Genomic DNA, 15968 nt, shown 5'->3' on the forward strand with positions numbered 1-15968 from the left:
CTCAGCACGGACCATCAGCCTGACATTTTGTTAGAGTGTAATTGGTCCAGGAAAGTCAATTCGTCATGGGATGGAAACAGACAAGGCTGAGAAGAACTTTGTGGTATGAGGGGTAGTGGCGAGTCTATCGATTGTTGTTGTCGTTAACGTACAAAGCCTGGTTCTCAAATGTCGATATAGGCATAGTAAAGCCATGATGTTGTCAAGTAAAGTTATACCAAAATGCGGTACGATTGTGCAACGAGCAAATCGACACACCAATCACTCAATTGCATTCCAGAGGAGATGTATTGGAGGTTCAAGTGATTCCAGAGTTGTCGTTGCCCGTAGAGCTTCAAACTCACGGAAAGCTGCACTATTATTATCACTGACAATATGCGTCGGAGGTCTATATGCAACCGGCTATCCACGAGCTTTACATGCAGAAGAGATCCCTACACCCGCCGAGCTACAATTCGAGAAGAAGAGGAAGAATACTAGCACAAAAGAAGAGAATCGAGATCAAATAAGCTCACAGCATTTGCAGGTGAAGAGGAGCTGGGAGAACCCAGGAGTATATGCATGGGGATCGAATACGGGTCGCGTTGTTGCACCCGACTCCGAGGAAAGCAATGTCAAAACTCCAAGACGAATACCGTATTTCGATGGGAAGCTCATTCGAGATATTAAGTTAGATCGTAATTTTGCTGCAGCAATTACCGAGAACGGTGATTTGCTACAATGGGGTACAGGGTACTCGCCGGATTGTAAAGAGCCTACAGCAACATTGAAGGGAAAGGATCTTGTCAAGTTGTCTATATCGAAAGACCGAATTATAGCACTTTCGTCAAAAGGCACGGTATACTCGATTTCAGCATCACAAGCAGATCAGGCGTTAGAGCCGAAGCAACAAGAGAGCTCATGGATTCCCTTCTGGAGCAGTAAATCTTCAATTGGGTACCGAACCTTGAACCCGGATAAATTGGTCTGGGGAGAAAAGGTGTCGGATATTAGCAGCGGCCTTGAGCATTGCCTTCTCCTCACATCCAAAGGACGTGTTTTCTCCGCAGCATCCGGTTCTGAAGATTATCCTACGAAAGGACAACTTGGTGTCCCTGGTCTAACATGGACGTCACGGCCTCCTGGAAGATACGACCAACCACACTGGTTAAGCACACTTCAAGGATTCGACATTGCAAAGATTGCTACCGGCGACTATCACTCTCTCGCAGTTGATACGCAAGGGCGAGTTTTCAGCTTTGGTGATAATTCCGTTGGCCAATTAGGCTTTGAATACAACTCTGAAGCTTCTACCATCGATGCCCCCTCGCTAGTCCCCATTGACAGACTTTACAAAGGCACAAATCTACTTCCTCGCGTGACCGGCGTCTTCGCAGGAGGTGTCAATACATTCTTTACAGTCGACGCTACCCGAGTGGCCGGACAGTCAGAAGAAGAGCCTCCCGCAGATCTAGGCCGTATCACAGCCGATACCTGGGCATGCGGACAAGGAATCTACGGCACCCTCGGAAATGGCCGCTGGACACATGTCCAAGGACTTCCCTCAAAAATGAAAGCTCTCTCTGGCCTTTTCGAATACGACGAAGTTGCCCACACAGTAGTCCCCATCCGACTCTCCCGCCTCTCCATTGGCAGCACTCATGCCTCCGCCGTAATGAACAACGTAACCCATCTGAACGCTACCTCTAAATCTAGCTCAAATGATACGAATTGGGGTGCCGATGTATTATGGTGGGGCGGAAATGAATTCTACCAACTAGGCACTGGAAAGAGGAATAATGTTAGCCAGCCAATTTATATCCAGCCGTTGGATTTGGCGGCCGATAGAGAGAAAGGAAGGAGAGAGGAGCATCGCTTCCAGATTACGCCAAGGAAGACGGTGAAAATTGGAGGAAGGAACGTCAGTGTAGAACAGAGAATTGAGTGTGGGAGAGGCTGTACCGCGGTTTATTCCGGGGCTTAATTGTTCCAAAGCGATATATCAAATTCATGTGAGCCTAGTTGTGAAATTTCCTTGCGGTTCAAATGTCTTATTTTATTGTACTTTTAGTTTAGCCAGTGCAACTGGTGGAGGGGGAGGAACAGGAATTGGTACAGAATGGAAATGGATAGGGGAAATGGTGTCAACTCCAATGATTGTACACTTATTCCAACGAGACTCAACTCTGTATCTGTATTGTAAATTACAAGGACTTCACGGCTCCATAGCACGCAGTAAATTATCTAGTCATCCATTGCAATCACAATTAAAACGAACAAACTAATTTATTTAAAGAATTTGAAAAAACCAAAGATCTATAATCTTACACGTTTTAATGTCATCTTCCAGTGCACACTGGCTTGCTGCCGGTACAGCCCTATAACCACCAAAAGAACACGCATTGATCATGGGCCATCTATCTAGTCATTCCTGATCGCTTCCCTCGACTTTCCTACCATCCATGCCCCATCCGTAACTAAATCGTCCCGATAAACGCCATCCATGAAATTAAAGTACTCTGCGCGTGAAGAATAAAGAAAAGTGCTCGACTTGGTTCTAACTCTCCTCCCAAGATTTGCGCGACCATCCTACGATTACTCAGACATGACTGTCACGATAAAGTCTCGACCTAAACACCATTGCATCGAGCACTTCATAGCCCTGCCGCAACGGCACTGTTGCCATTGATTTGTGGCTGTGGTGACCCCAAGGCACCTGCTGGAGCAGTATTTCTTGCTTGATGTTGGGTCCCTTGCTGCTGAACAATCTGTGCGCGCTGACGATCAATTATAGTCTGTTGCTCGCCTGAAGTTAAAAAAGTACTCATGTTATTATAGGAATTTTGGTTATGTGATTGTGGCGGCAGAGTCTGTTGAGGTTGAGGTTGAGGTTGAGGTGATTGAGAGGAGCCATTCATGACCGGTGGTTGAGCCAACTGACCTTGCATGTGCCTAGTGGCATTGGGTGGTAAAATTGGAGGGGCGGGTGTTGAGTATGGAGGACGAACTTGAGGTTGTGAATGCTGATTTGCTTGATTATACACAGGCTTTTGAGGCGAGCTTTGTCGGCCAACATGCGTTCCATTTCCATAACCCTGAGTATATGCGGCACCATTTTGAACTGGCTGTTGCTGGGCAGCGTATGGTGGTTGACTTGGGTATCGCACTGTCTGAGGTGTAGATTGAGGAATGCTTTGGTAGGGTTGAGTTGGAGGGCGTGTATAGGAGGTAGTAGGGGTATTGTGGTGATACTGTTGTTGTTGGCTACTTGCCTGAGCATACTGCGGTGCTGTTGGACCTGGCGTTCGGAACTGGTGTGAATATGCAGGTCCCGGGTAAGCTGCAGGACGATACGAAGGAGCAGATGGAGCACGCTGTGCATACGAAGTAGGAACCGGCGCCGTAGCAGGCGGACGTTGCAAATTGCTTGGTGGCGGTCTGATTGGTGTTTGGGCAGTAGCGTAGTGTTGTCCAGTGGGGGCTGGAGCTGGTCGCGAGGACGAGTATTGATTGCCGTAAAGTGCAGCAGAAGAAGAGCTTCGATGCAACGAAGAGCTAGTGGTGGGCCGTGTATTTGAGGCTGCGCTCATTGCTGCGACCTTTGCGCGAGCTGCTATCTCGTCTTCCTCCATAACACCTTTTTGATCGCTCAATTGAACTTCAATCTTTGTACTAATGCTAAGTTCAGCCAATTGATCGGAGTTCAACTTCGCAACGGCATATGGCGGTAACATGGCAACCATCAATGCTAGCTGCGATTTAAGGATCTCATATGTGGTCACTTCTGAATCGCTGGGCTTTGAAGGAGTGCCCATGAAAGTAGTTTCTGATGTACCGAACGAGCTAATAGGACGACCTGTGGCATTGAGAGAGACATGTCGATTCCTTTGATATGAGTTGAGCGTCTCCAGCAACTCCGAAATTCCCTGTAGTACTTCCTCAACATCTTTTTCTTCTGCCGCCATTTCGACATTTGAGTCGGTAGACATCAAGCTGGGATCGATCGAAACATCAGAGAATTCTTTCGCTGCTTGCTCGAGTTCCTCAATTTCCGCATCGTTGAAAGCCAAGCTATTATTAGTACTTGGCTCCGTGGGATAGCCGTCGCCTAGCCCCTCAGCCCTGTTAATTATATCTCCCCATCGTTTTTCACCGACTCGTTGCCACCAGATCTTGCTCAAAACACTTTCCGGAGCGATAGCTTTGGAATCATCCTTGGTCGGTGCAAATCCCGAATACGCGCTCCGAAACAAAGCATCCAACTTAGCAGCATCAATTTCGCTCGAGTCAACGGCTGTTTCGGCGTCTTCATTGGAGCCTGCAACTCCAGTGCGTTTCCTTTCTGGGCTGAGTGATGAGGTATTGCTATAATCAAGCCACTGTCCAGTAGTGAGTGGTTGTTTCCAATAGCTACTACTTCGTGGATCGGCAACAAATGGTTGGTGCCACCCATCGATTGAAGTTGGTAACGAGCTCTTGGAAATTTTAGGCGGCTTCAAGGGATGAATGTTTGGAGGGGTTGGAAAGAGCTCCCCTAAAGTCTGCGGACGTTTCTTATTGTCATCAAAGCTCGTGGGCTGTAGGGGAACAATCTGAGTTGTCGTAATACCATTTGGTAGGCCGGCCTCGCGGAGAGGCTGAGAAATCGATTCTCCGTCATACTTCGTTGGAAGCTGTAAACTAGAGAATAGCTGTTTCGGTTGCGGTGCGTTACCGTAGAGTGTAAGAACCACTTTGCTATCCTCCGACGTCGCAGTAACTGGCGCATTAGCATTGGACCCAAAATTCCTGTTTGATAAATAGTTATTGGAATTGATTATCTGGTTGCTATTTGCGTTTGTTTGTAGCCCTGTGGCAGCCTTTTCTCTGCGCACAAGCTCGTGAGCTTTCTTTTTAAAGGCCAAAATCTTGACAGCTAGCTCCGATTGTCCAGCGGGAACAGGTATATACTGATTCTGATTTGAGCCAACGGTCAATTGTAACCTCTCTATGATATCGGATGCGGCAGTATCAACATCTTTGAGAACTTCATCGATAGTAAGATATTCATGTGCTGTCGCGCGTGATAGAATAGTTGGTGAATCAGTCGCGCCATCCGACTTTTGTCTTTTAGCGTGAGGTTCGGTCGACGGGATTGATTCAGGAAGAGCTCGTGTTAAGATGGAGGGCGAGGGGTCATGGCTATAGAATTTCAGATCAGTAATAGGACTGGAATGAATTGATATGATACTGGAAGCTATGCTACCTGATGAACAGATTGAAAGGGTGTGTTGAAAGGCGAAACTCACCTTTTGAGTACGTCGATCAGATCTTCGACAAGGCCTTGTGTATCTGCCGTCGATGGTTCTTTTGCAATTTCGATTTTGGATTCGTTGCTGGTGCCATTTATGAGAGCTGGCTGATCGATGTTATCGTCGCGTTTTCGTTTCGCGGATAGTGTAATATCTAAATGCGGTTGAGTGGGGGGACTGAGAATCCCGTTGGTCGAGGCCATCACGTAGTCTCGCGGTCCAGAGAATTTTTGGGGATTCCTTTTTTTTCGCGTCGCGATCGCAAATGGTATGTGTGTTACCGATGAAGGAGACGCTCTTTTTTGGGTAAGGGTAAGGTAAGACTGTACTGTACTGTATTGTACGGGTCGGTAGGTAGTTGGAGACTTTTGGGGGGTAGAAAGGAAAACCAAAATTCAGCGCTGCAAAGTCATGGAAGTCTTCATTCAAAAATACTTCATATGTGGTTTTCAATGCGCGTAATGTGAATGGAAATTCATGTAGTCGTAATATTCTTGTCGCTTGCTCTTGCGAGGAAATTTGGTTGTCAAAATTGCAAGAAAGGGTCGAAAGTGTAGGAGATGTATATGATGTTATTATTTCCTCCGTTCCTCAATATTGGTTGCGAGGCTCTGGGAGAAAGACAAGGCAGATTGGTCGGATGGCAGAAAGGGCAGAAATGGCAGACCAAAGGACCAAAGGCACGGACATGAGACAGATTAAGCGCAGAGCAGAACGACGCCATACAAAAGTAGACGTGAGCCACAACACGCTAATCTACAACAGGTAAATGTGGCTGGTGCTAGCCCGGTCATGTGAGAGACACTGATTAGTCATGCATAAAAATAATTTCTGATCTTGATACGGATTTATTAGCTATCGTGATAATAACGGTCACTTCACTTGTGAAGCAGCAATTCTCGTGTTCTTCTTTTCTTGCAGGGCTCATGCAACCTTAGTTTCTTGTTCGTCAAGGAGATCTACTTTCTGTACGATCCAACATCTCACATCTCAATCCAATCATTCCGCCTTGAAATACAGTAATGCAAGTTGGTTTTGCATTTTGATACTGTCCAGACAGAGATCTTGTACAGTACAACATGAACGGATGCAATCGCGCCTCCATCCTTCGAAATCTGGCAATGCCTCCTCATGGCGTCATGCCAGGATCCTGTCCATTGTGTCGTTCTTTCGAGTAAGCACCATAATATTTCTTTATGGCCACTCAGAAATTCAATGAATTCTAACATATTTTGCGCACAGCTCCCCACAGAAATAAGATGCATTCATAGAAGCCAAAGGCATTTGCTCCGGCCACCATCAACTAGACATAACTCTACCACTTCGAATTTGGCCGAGCCCAGTGAAGACAACCCTTCGCGGGAGTTTTGGGATCATGTCAGAAACCAGAAGAGTCCGCGAATGAGATATCTGAATAGCAAACGCTCCTTTGAACGGAGTTCCATAGAGCTCATCAAAACTAAAAACGATAACACGTCTAATTTGGACAGGTTTGATGAGGATAGCAGCCGCTCCAATGGACTAGCTCCTGGCGTGATCAATCTTTCGCCAGTCCATTTACAGCCCACGGAAATTAGACCGCCAGGGTTGAGCAACAGGCTTAAAAAGGCACGACGACTTTCAAGTCTCGAGTTTCTTGGGAAATGGCTAGATTTGCCAGATGACGATGCTCGGGAAGCACTTTGGCAACACTTTAGATCAGAGAAATCTAAATCAAGAGTCTCGGAATTAGCTTTACCAACGATCCTATTGCAGCACATTAGGGTATTTTCCATCAAATCCTGTAGCTTGACGTTGCTAATTTTGAGGTAATGTAGCACTGTCCCTTAACCACAGACATGACCCTTGCCTTGCGGAAGCGAGGCTTCAGTATAGATGATCTAGTCGTATGGACCTACATCATTCAAGGAAAAGATACAGATGAAAAGGCACAGCGATTCCTTTCTTCGCCCTCAAGAAAGCCAACATTTTTATTATTGGAAATTCTCCGTAAAGAAATCTTGCATGTGGAAACTTTTAGATCACTTCTAAGTTATACCTGGACTCGAGTTTTCTCGCCAAATCGTCGACAACACACAGGAGGCTCTTGGCCAGCAATTTCCGAGTCTTTCTTTGAGGAAGAGACAGAGGATTCAATGTTGTTCTCTTCACCCGACATGGAACTAACTACTTTCACACTTCTCATCTCCCGCCTCCTCCATCATGCACGGCATTTACTACCCTCGGCAGTTCTCCCCATATCCCATATGGTTCCTCCATATTTATTCCATAATTTGAATCGTGGGTCTACAACGGAGTCGCTAGAGCCACGTGCACATAGCCGATGCTCTCATTTGCTTAACAAACTGCTTCACGCCCTGTCGCGACCATCACAATTTGGTCCATTTAAATCCATGATCCATAATTGGCATGCGCAAAGAGTTCTATTGCGTTTAGCAAACCAGACTAATCCGCCCTTGATCATTGACAGGGGTGGTTATCATGCCGTACAAGTTGTGCTACTTGCATTGCAAAAGTCCGATGATGAATCAAGATTAGCCAAGCTCCAGGCAAAGAGTTGGCCTCCCTGGAGAATCGACCAAGATGGTATGGATGCCCGAAGATCACCAGACGAAGATTTGAGTAGGGTTGTCTTTGCAATAAGGCAAATGAAGCAAGCTGGATACAGTTCTAATGTTAGCACTCATGCTCATGGTATTCTTGGGGGGCAAGAAGATGATGGAACACCAACAATCCATACCAGGTCGTTGTCCAAAGGTCGTATCAGAAAGTTGCGTTCTTTGCTAAGGTCGAGTCCTCTACATCCTCGGGTTTGGAGTTCAAGGATTACAGCAACGCGTGACGTACAGGAAGCGTGGAGCGCATTCAAGAGTTTTCAACGTCTAGGTGGCACACCCACGTCTTCCATTTATCATGCTATGATGGAGAAAGTTGAAGCCGAAAATAGGAGGGCCGGTCGCTCTCGAATGATAGATGTTTTACCTGGCGAAGGGAAAGAAGTTCTTCCACCGTTCATCGACAACTTCAGTGATTTCTATAAAGAGGAGCTTCGGCCGCCATCATCCATTGATTTCTTGTATGAAACGATGATGTCCGCTGGAGTACGGCCACAGAGTGACTGCTTAAACTTTCTTATCAGTCATGCTAGGGGAATACCTGATGGTATAAAGTATCTTCGTGAAAGCGGACTGCGACGCACTTTCTTCAAGTATATCGTTGGCCAAAATGCCGATCCACCAGCAAAAATGACGCCTGCGGAAATTCGCATCATTCATGCATTCGTCACCTTACTTTGCAGATGTACGGATAAACTTATACCGCAGGCTCCTTCATACTCCGAAATCTCGATGTCCAAAGATCTGAAACGGCTTCATGAAAATTTCGCAGATGTCATCAACGATATTAACGCAAATGAGACAATGCCACGGGCGCTGCCTAGATCTAGAAAGTCTGGCATTAATCCGCTGTCTCACGCACTGGAGCTTATTCGAACCAGCCAGACAAGATACAAGCCTACATGGTATGCGATCTTCGATGCACTTGCTAGACCTGGTATCACAATTGATCCTAATATAGTTGGTGACCCTCAAGATGATATCAATTCCTGGAGAATCTCTGCTGCTGTTCTGCAGGACTTCCACGACGTGGGGCTTGAACTTGAACCAAACGGCTTTCAGTTTGTTTGTCGAGGGCTGGAAAAGGCAATAGTTGCATCGTCCCGAATGGACCAAAAGTTACTGTTTGCGGACGACGTTCTACTCGTAAAGGACGAATTCGCAAAATTATCTTCGACAAGTTTCGATATTGGTATTCCAGCTCTAGCTCATCATTTACATGGCAAACTACACGGCGCTGTTTTACATGCCTACGTCCGTGTTCTAGGACTAGCAGAGGATTTCGAGGGCATAAAAGCTGTAGTAGAGTGGATGGTGCTTCATCATGAGCGTTTAATTACTGAGGCTAAGTGTAGCCGCAACGGCCACGAGCTTTTGAGAAGAACGTTGGTAGCTGCGAAAGTTTTTTGCAATGGGACATCCTATGAAGAAGAAGCACGCATACTGGTGGAAGGTGCCGAGGGCTGGGCATGGCCAACTGATCAGGATACTAGAACTTACGTTGAAGGGGGCCCATCGTCAGAATCCGGTGAGAGCTCTTTAGCGAGTGATGGAAGCGATGAAAAAACATTACTCAAGGATTTCTACTGAGATAAGCCATTATTTGAATCTAATTGACTGTACATTAGTAAAGCCTTGCAATGACAAGGTTTTGGAACTAGGCTTTTTGTGTGTACGATATAGAAGTAGATAGATTACCAATGGGTGTACGGACTGACGGCACACTGCAAGAATCGGCCTGGCAATGTCGCTTGAAATATCGATTTAGATATCTTGAGCACTGTTACAATGACTCGATGCAGATTGGATGACGAAATAAATGTCTAATATCAAACAATTAGAGAATTAGAGAATGCATTTGCTACAAATTTTGAAAGTTGAGAATTGTCCCGTCAGTCCATGCACCCACTGGTGGATGTATCAACTTGAATATGTATGAATTTGATGATCTTTTCACAAATGCTTGAGGATAAAACTCTGATCTTCTTAGTATGTGCTCTCAGCAAACAGAAAGACATAGCTGCCTCTGGAGTTCGGCACATGAATCATATTGGGTATTGGATATAATGAGATGGACGCAGGGATGAGCCAAGGATAATTCTAGCACATTGAGAAATGACATATGGCAAATGAGTTATTGAGGTCTGCGGGTACGCGGGTATGCAGGATATGATGGTTCATAAATGAACGAGGCTTGATAGCTTGAATTGGTAAGGGTTCGATGAATATGTTGGTCTGGTGGGGAAGCTGGTGGGAAAGTGGAGGAGCTATGAGCTTGGGGTGTTGGTGGGTGTTAGATCGGCACGATTGGTAGATAAGGGGAGCTTGGGGATTTTCTGGGAGTCGGTGGATGAGTGGAAGAGATTCGGGGGGATTTGGTAGAGTGGCAGATATAGAGAGAGCTAAGGATTCTTGGTGATGATGACGATGATGATGATGATGATGATGATCGTATGATCTGGAGTTTGTCTCTTGGGAAAACTCTCTTCAATTATTGCTCTTCCATACCCTTTTTTGAATATTTCATAAAATACTATAACATATACAACGTACTAACTTATAAGTATATAAAGTACATGACATAACATACATCAGAATGTAAAATCCCCTGCTAAATACATGCCAAATCCACCGCTGAACGTCTTTACTGTTCTTCAATCTCATGTACAATTTTTGCTGCCTCTGCATCTGCAATTGAACTCTCCACTTTCGTCTACATCTATCTTCATTTCTCATGAAACATCGTGTTTCCACATCCTGCTCTCACGACGTAAACATCCCCAACTGTTTCTGCACATTCATCACCCTCCTCCATCTTTCCATCACCCCTAACACACTCATCACTCCCATCAACTCAAACTCATCTCCCAACCCGGCGCTTCCACTCTCGAGCTCCAACCACCTCATCATCCCTAACACCTTTCCCCTTTCCTTTCTCGGCCGTCGTTTCCGCTCCTTGTCCGCCCAGTCTTCATTCCCAACCCCGACATACACAGCGATTGTCTCACCAGTAGAACAGCGCATTAGCTTCATTTTTACCCCGCCTTTCTTGCTAGTCATTTCCTCGGGCACGGCAGCCAGTCCGACATGTGGAGCGGAAGAAGATGAGGATACTTGGCGCCATTCGAATTTCTCTTTGACGAACGTACGGGGAAGCGTGTGGTAGAAGGCGTAGCGCTCGGCGGTAAAGATTCCGCCGGTAGGGACGAGTTTTTCGGTCTTGTAACCTTGGGATCGGACGCCGAATGTGAGGGAGTCGCTGGGGGAGGTAGGAAGGTTGTAGGTTGTTGGAGGTGGAACGATGGGTTTTGAGGGGTGTGAGGAGGATGAGGGGGGTGTGAGGGGAGAGAGCGGGCGCGTGGGTGGTGGGAGGGTGGTTATATCTGTTATGAGGGTGACGGTGTTGAAGCTTGCAAAGGCAAGGAGAGGTGAATTGGGCGATGCGGTGGAATGGAGCGCTATATCCGGTTTATTGGGATTGCTGGGAGGCGGTAGGGCTGGAACGCTCTGTGGTGTGGATTGATGGATTGTTATGTAGAAGAGTGGTGGTGGTGAAGAGGCAGGTTTCCGACCATTGCTCACTGGTTGTGCTGACGATGGCGAGAGAAGAATATCATATATCGAATTCCTCGTAAAAGTTAAATCCCGTGGAAATCTGATTCCGGAACTAGCAGGATTGATCGGGGTATGAGACGCAGTATTGCTCGGTGCATGCGCCGCAGGAGTAGTGGTATTAAATCTCGACGTTATCGCTGATATGGGGGTTTGTGAAAAAGTAGATGAAGTGGGGGATCGAATAACTGCTTCCGGAGCATCTGAAGATTTTATAACTGCCCTTAGGGCATCTGAAGGTCCTATCACTACTTCCGGAGCATCTGAATAGGTATAATCGAGAGGAGTATCTATCACCTCGGGCGCATCATTGTAACTGTGATCTACGACTTCTGGTGCGTCGTGATATTGGAATTTGGGAGTGAGTTCTTCGAGCGTCTCATGATAGTAGGATACAGTAGGACTGATAGACCCTACTGATTCATAGATGGATTCGGGGGATTCGTAACGATGATATGGAGGAGGAGTTTCGGATGTGGGGTAGAACCCCTCGTCGAAGCCCAGGACTTCTTTCCACTTAGATACCGATCTTGTCCGTCTCACAGACATTATTACATGTATGTAGACCGTCTTGATGTTGAATTCTATGGATAGATGGATATTTGCTTGCAGCTTAACTTTTTGATCGGAAACAATTGGATCGGCATGAAGTTGCGAACACAAGAGATGTATGATGTTGTATACGAAACGGTTAAGAACGATCGATAGATGATAATATTGCAGTAGATGAATGGTAAGGTAAGTGAGGTAAGGTAAATTGTAATGTCGTACAGAAAAGAACTACGGTCAAATTTCCAAAGTGCATATGTCCACACTGAAACGGCACAGCGTGAGCTTTCATGCTGACCCCCCTATTGGTCATTGGCGGTAGTGATATCTGCTCCCTGTAACGTGGAGAGCGAACGAGACCACGCCAACAAAGCCAGCAAATGAACAAAACACAAAAAGGTAAGCACTTTTATTCGGGCATTAAGTGAAGTATGATGAACTCATATCGTAAAATCTCACACACCTAGGTAACAGCGAGATAGCTCGTAGCTATATCTCCACCGTGAAAAGTAGATCAACGCGAAATCTTTTTCAGAGGAATGCAACCCTGAAAAAGTCCTTGCGAAAGCGCTTCCAAGATCTGCTTGCTGTCCTGCCTGCTCGCCCATCCACACACTTCTCTTTGCATAACCTTTTTCTATTAGACGTTTCTAGATTGTTTGGGATAAAATGAATTGGTGATCGGCATTTTATCCATTATCACAGGCAAATATGCACCACGATGCAGGTAATACCAGAAATCCATGGTGTGTTGACTTCGTTTCCATTTTCCATTTGTTGGCTGCGTCCAGCCCTGACATTTTGAGTGCGGACATCCTTCAGAAATTGGCAAGGTTTGTGTATTTCAATATATGAGATAGGAAATGGTGTGGGAGAGATTGAGAGATTGGGGTGACACCTCCGCCCTACCCCTGCATGCTCGTACAGGGCCTCCGTACCTGACCTACCGTGTCCTACTCTCCGGCAATTTGCTCGTGGATTTCATAGAGCTGACAGCTTGTGCATAGAAAAGAGCCAGAGTGTCTGGCTGGATGTCAGAGTAGGGTAACTACATTATCCCCTGCGTCAAATGACAGCCAGCCGATGCAGAATGATTCCCATCAGACTGGATCAGCGAAATGGAAAAACAAACTGTGTTGATTAAGTGGACTTGGTGGAGGTGAGAACAAGAACCCTTTAGATGAAGAGTGGGATGGGTTGAGATTTGATGATTTGAGAATGTTATTGAGTTTTGACATCCAACAGCTCATTAGCTACTGTACGATACTGTGTTCTATCACATTCGCTTCTTCCGAGTGGATAACCGATAACCGAATTGATTGATTAGACGATGGTTGATATGGATGATCTGGTCTGAATCATCTGATACGTCCTAACGCGAACAACATTTGCCTAATAAATGTTACATTGCTTTCGTTGAAATTGCTCTCAGGGGGATGGTAATAATTTTGCTGAAAGGGGGTTGAGTTGCAGTAGATAGTAAGTACCCATTCTTTGGTATGCCAACTCAATATAAAACACATACGGAGTGTGCCTTTCTCTCTCACTGTATTCCTTTGCCTCGGCAGTAACAATTTCCCCGAAATTTCGTCTGATATACAAGGTGCAAAAAGGTACCATTCGTGAAGGGCTTGGAGTAATCAGGGGTAATACGCCATCGGCCCCGTTCGGGCGCTTCGAAGTTCGAACTCACTGAGCCTCAAGCCGATCTTCTCCTTCGTCCACCCATAGGATTAGACTGTATAATGTACTTCGTAATTGTTCAACTTTTGCTTTTTGAACTGTGTTTCCTCCGGCGCCCAGATCCTATCCGGAAGGGTCGGCAAACATATAATTCTCTCCTATCCCTCGGATTGTAAAATTTCTCGATGGTCTTCCCAAATTGCACCTCGAACTTAAACTTGTTGTTCACTGTTAAGCTTGCATCCCTGGCTCCCGGAGCAACATTGGAGCTCGGGCATCCAAACTACCAAAGAAATGCAACTACCACGACCCGGTCCAAGTAATCTTAAAGGACCTCCAGCACACACCGTTTATCTCGTACCACAACTTCCCCAACATCCCCGAGACCATCGATAACACAACAAATTGGTACCTGTGTCCGGTTTAACCAATGAAAATCGAAATGTGGAGACGGACAGCAACTTCTTCAAATGTCGAAACGTTCCTGATGTGCTTGCTCATTTTGACATAAAATACACGACCGACCGTATATTCGTATATTCACCCGTCTAGGCATCACAAATTGTGTATCACGGTATCTCAAAGATTTGACGGCGTGACCCAAGCGGCAAAAGATCGACCACAGATCGAAGATGCATTTATGGCTGGAAAAGTTGTGCGTTATGGATTTTCTTTGCATTAAAACGTGGCCATCATCTGAAGGTGGCTTAATATTTCCCGCCACTTAACTTGTGCGTATGCATCAGCATATTGCCAGACGCCGAACAGGAAATATGATTTATTGAATTCGCATCTTTCTCCTGTATTTCAAAAATGATGCTTTGACGATCGGGCGAACACATACGGTGGTTTCATATAAGCAGCTATCCAGGCATCGGAAGTCCGGCTGTTCTTGGACATTGGGGCTCCTGCGCCATCGGCATATACCCATCCTTTACAACAAAGCAAGCTTGCAAATCTTTACTATTAAGGAAACCAACTTCATGCTGAACTTTTCGATTCGCCAATGATCGACAAACCTGCATGCACATCAGCCGTCTCTCAAGGTCTTGGGCTGGGGCTTCTCACTCAGAAATCCGTTTCAGGATTTTAAGCCTTTCAAAGTATGCTTGGACTTCCACTTCAAGATACGCAGTTGATGTCTTGGTGAGGTAATACAGGATTGGATTCTCTGACGTCGGTCAGTACTTCTTCCCGCCATGCACCGTATAGGTAAAGGGCAGTTGGGTTCCGGCAGCACGGTCTTTGAATGCCGCTTATCTGCAGCTTGTCAGGCGCCATTGAATCATATTGCTCACAACACGAATTAGACCACATGATGCTGTCGTTCATGTCGCTGCAGAAATGCTGATTCTTAGTTGGTGAAGGGCTTCGGCAATACGCTGTTAGCCAACAATACATATCAGGCAGTCTTGATAGTGGTTCCGGCCGAAAGACGCGCGAGTGGAATATCCATGTGAGCCGTGGCCGGTTGTCTTGTCATCGGCAAAAGGCAGCCGGCGGTCATTAAGATCTCATAGCGTGGAAAGGGTGTTCCTTGATATGTAGGCAATCAGACGACGCGGCCGTCGGAGTTGGGAGATTCTTGACAATGGAAGCAAAAAGTCACCATCCAAGCATGGTTATCTTCGCTGAGTTGTCGCATTTGCAGTATGGATTTTTAGGTAAGAATGTTGTCAAATACTACATCTCGCCGCTTTGCCGACGCGATCTTTCCTCACTCAATTCACTGCCGCCTCCCACCAAAAACCCCAAAACTCAACACAACCACCTCCTGCCTTCATCCTCCATGCGCCTCCAATAAATTGCAAAACAAACAAAACAGGAAGCAAAACTATCTGGCTAGCAAAACCTTGCCGTCCCACGGGAGGGACGGGAGGAGAAACCCCCGCGGGGTTTTTTTTTTCAGATTCGAACCAGGCGTATTACCACTCCACCACCAGACCGCATTTGACCTGAACAAACAGGTATGTTTGTCGCCTTTGCGATCTGGATGGGAGAGGTTGCTTAAGTGGGTTTATATAGTAGAGTTGATGTATGTGTGTAGGAATGGTCGACATTTAGATGATTGACAGATGAATGTTTTTGTACACCGCAATATATCTATCTGCCTATGTGTGTGATCCGCGCATCAACTGCGTGGATCACATACACGTTGATTAGCAATGTCAGTCTCTGGCTCTTTGCAATCTCTACATCAAGTGTACAGTGTCAAAGTCTTGTCTATATTGTTAAGACT

At 46.0% G+C, this 15968-nt stretch overlaps 4 protein-coding genes across 4 annotated transcripts; 2 read left to right on the forward strand and 2 right to left on the reverse strand.

The window, feature by feature from the left end:
• The first annotated feature begins 72 nt into the window (after positions 1 to 72).
• Bcfmp25 lies at positions 73 to 2258 on the forward strand. The gene has a single exon (XM_001547348.2). It carries the CDS (start codon positions 194 to 196, stop codon positions 1961 to 1963), a length of 1770 nt encoding a protein of 589 aa, XP_001547398.2. The 5' UTR covers positions 73 to 193; the 3' UTR covers positions 1964 to 2258.
• Positions 2259 to 2261: 3 nt separating this feature from the next.
• On the reverse strand, positions 2262 to 5946 carry BCIN_02g07000 (hypothetical protein). Its single transcript, XM_001547347.2, has 2 exons — positions 5268 to 5946; positions 2262 to 5160 (listed from the first exon to the last, which is right to left on the reverse strand). The coding sequence occupies exons 1-2, from the start codon at positions 5471 to 5473 to the stop codon at positions 2634 to 2636; spliced, it is 2733 nt and encodes a 910-aa protein (XP_001547397.1). The 5' UTR covers positions 5474 to 5946; the 3' UTR covers positions 2262 to 2633.
• Positions 5947 to 6132: 186 nt separating this feature from the next.
• Positions 6133 to 9793, forward strand: BCIN_02g07010 (hypothetical protein). Its single transcript, XM_024691485.1, has 3 exons — positions 6133 to 6444; positions 6513 to 7034; positions 7088 to 9793. The coding sequence occupies exons 1-3, from the start codon at positions 6358 to 6360 to the stop codon at positions 9473 to 9475; spliced, it is 2997 nt and encodes a 998-aa protein (XP_024547256.1). The 5' UTR covers positions 6133 to 6357; the 3' UTR covers positions 9476 to 9793.
• A 565-nt stretch (positions 9794 to 10358) lies between these two features.
• BCIN_02g07020 (hypothetical protein) lies at positions 10359 to 12548 on the reverse strand. Its single transcript, XM_001547345.2, has one exon. The coding sequence runs from the start codon at positions 12044 to 12046 to the stop codon at positions 10649 to 10651; it is 1398 nt and encodes a 465-aa protein (XP_001547395.1). The 5' UTR covers positions 12047 to 12548; the 3' UTR covers positions 10359 to 10648.
• Between the last annotated feature and the right edge of the window lie 3420 nt (positions 12549 to 15968).

This window comes from Botrytis cinerea, chromosome 2, assembly GCF_000143535.2.
Source record: "Botrytis cinerea B05.10 chromosome 2, complete sequence".
NCBI lineage: Eukaryota > Fungi > Ascomycota > Leotiomycetes > Helotiales > Sclerotiniaceae > Botrytis > Botrytis cinerea.

Bases quoted from the DNA above. Each gene is read 5' to 3' on its own strand.
- BCIN_02g07010 (XM_024691485.1), top strand. From the start codon at position 6,358: ATGCAATCGCGCCTCCATCCTTCGAAATCTGGCAATGCCTCCTCATGG. The intron at 6,445-6,512 runs GTAAGCACCATA...TTTTGCGCACAG, and splicing joins CCATTGTGTCGTTCTTTCGA to CTCCCCACAGAAATAAGATG. The intron at 7,035-7,087 runs GTATTTTCCATC...GAGGTAATGTAG, and splicing joins TCCTATTGCAGCACATTAGG to CACTGTCCCTTAACCACAGA.
- Bcfmp25 (XM_001547348.2), top strand. From the start codon at position 194: ATGATGTTGTCAAGTAAAGTTATACCAAAATGCGGTACGATTGTGCAA.
- BCIN_02g07000 (XM_001547347.2), bottom strand. From the start codon at position 5,473: ATGGCCTCGACCAACGGGATTCTCAGTCCCCCCACTCAACCGCATTTA. The intron at 5,161-5,267 runs GTGAGTTTCGCC...GAAATTCTATAG, and splicing joins CTGATCGACGTACTCAAAAG to CCATGACCCCTCGCCCTCCA.
- BCIN_02g07020 (XM_001547345.2), bottom strand. From the start codon at position 12,046: ATGTCTGTGAGACGGACAAGATCGGTATCTAAGTGGAAAGAAGTCCTG.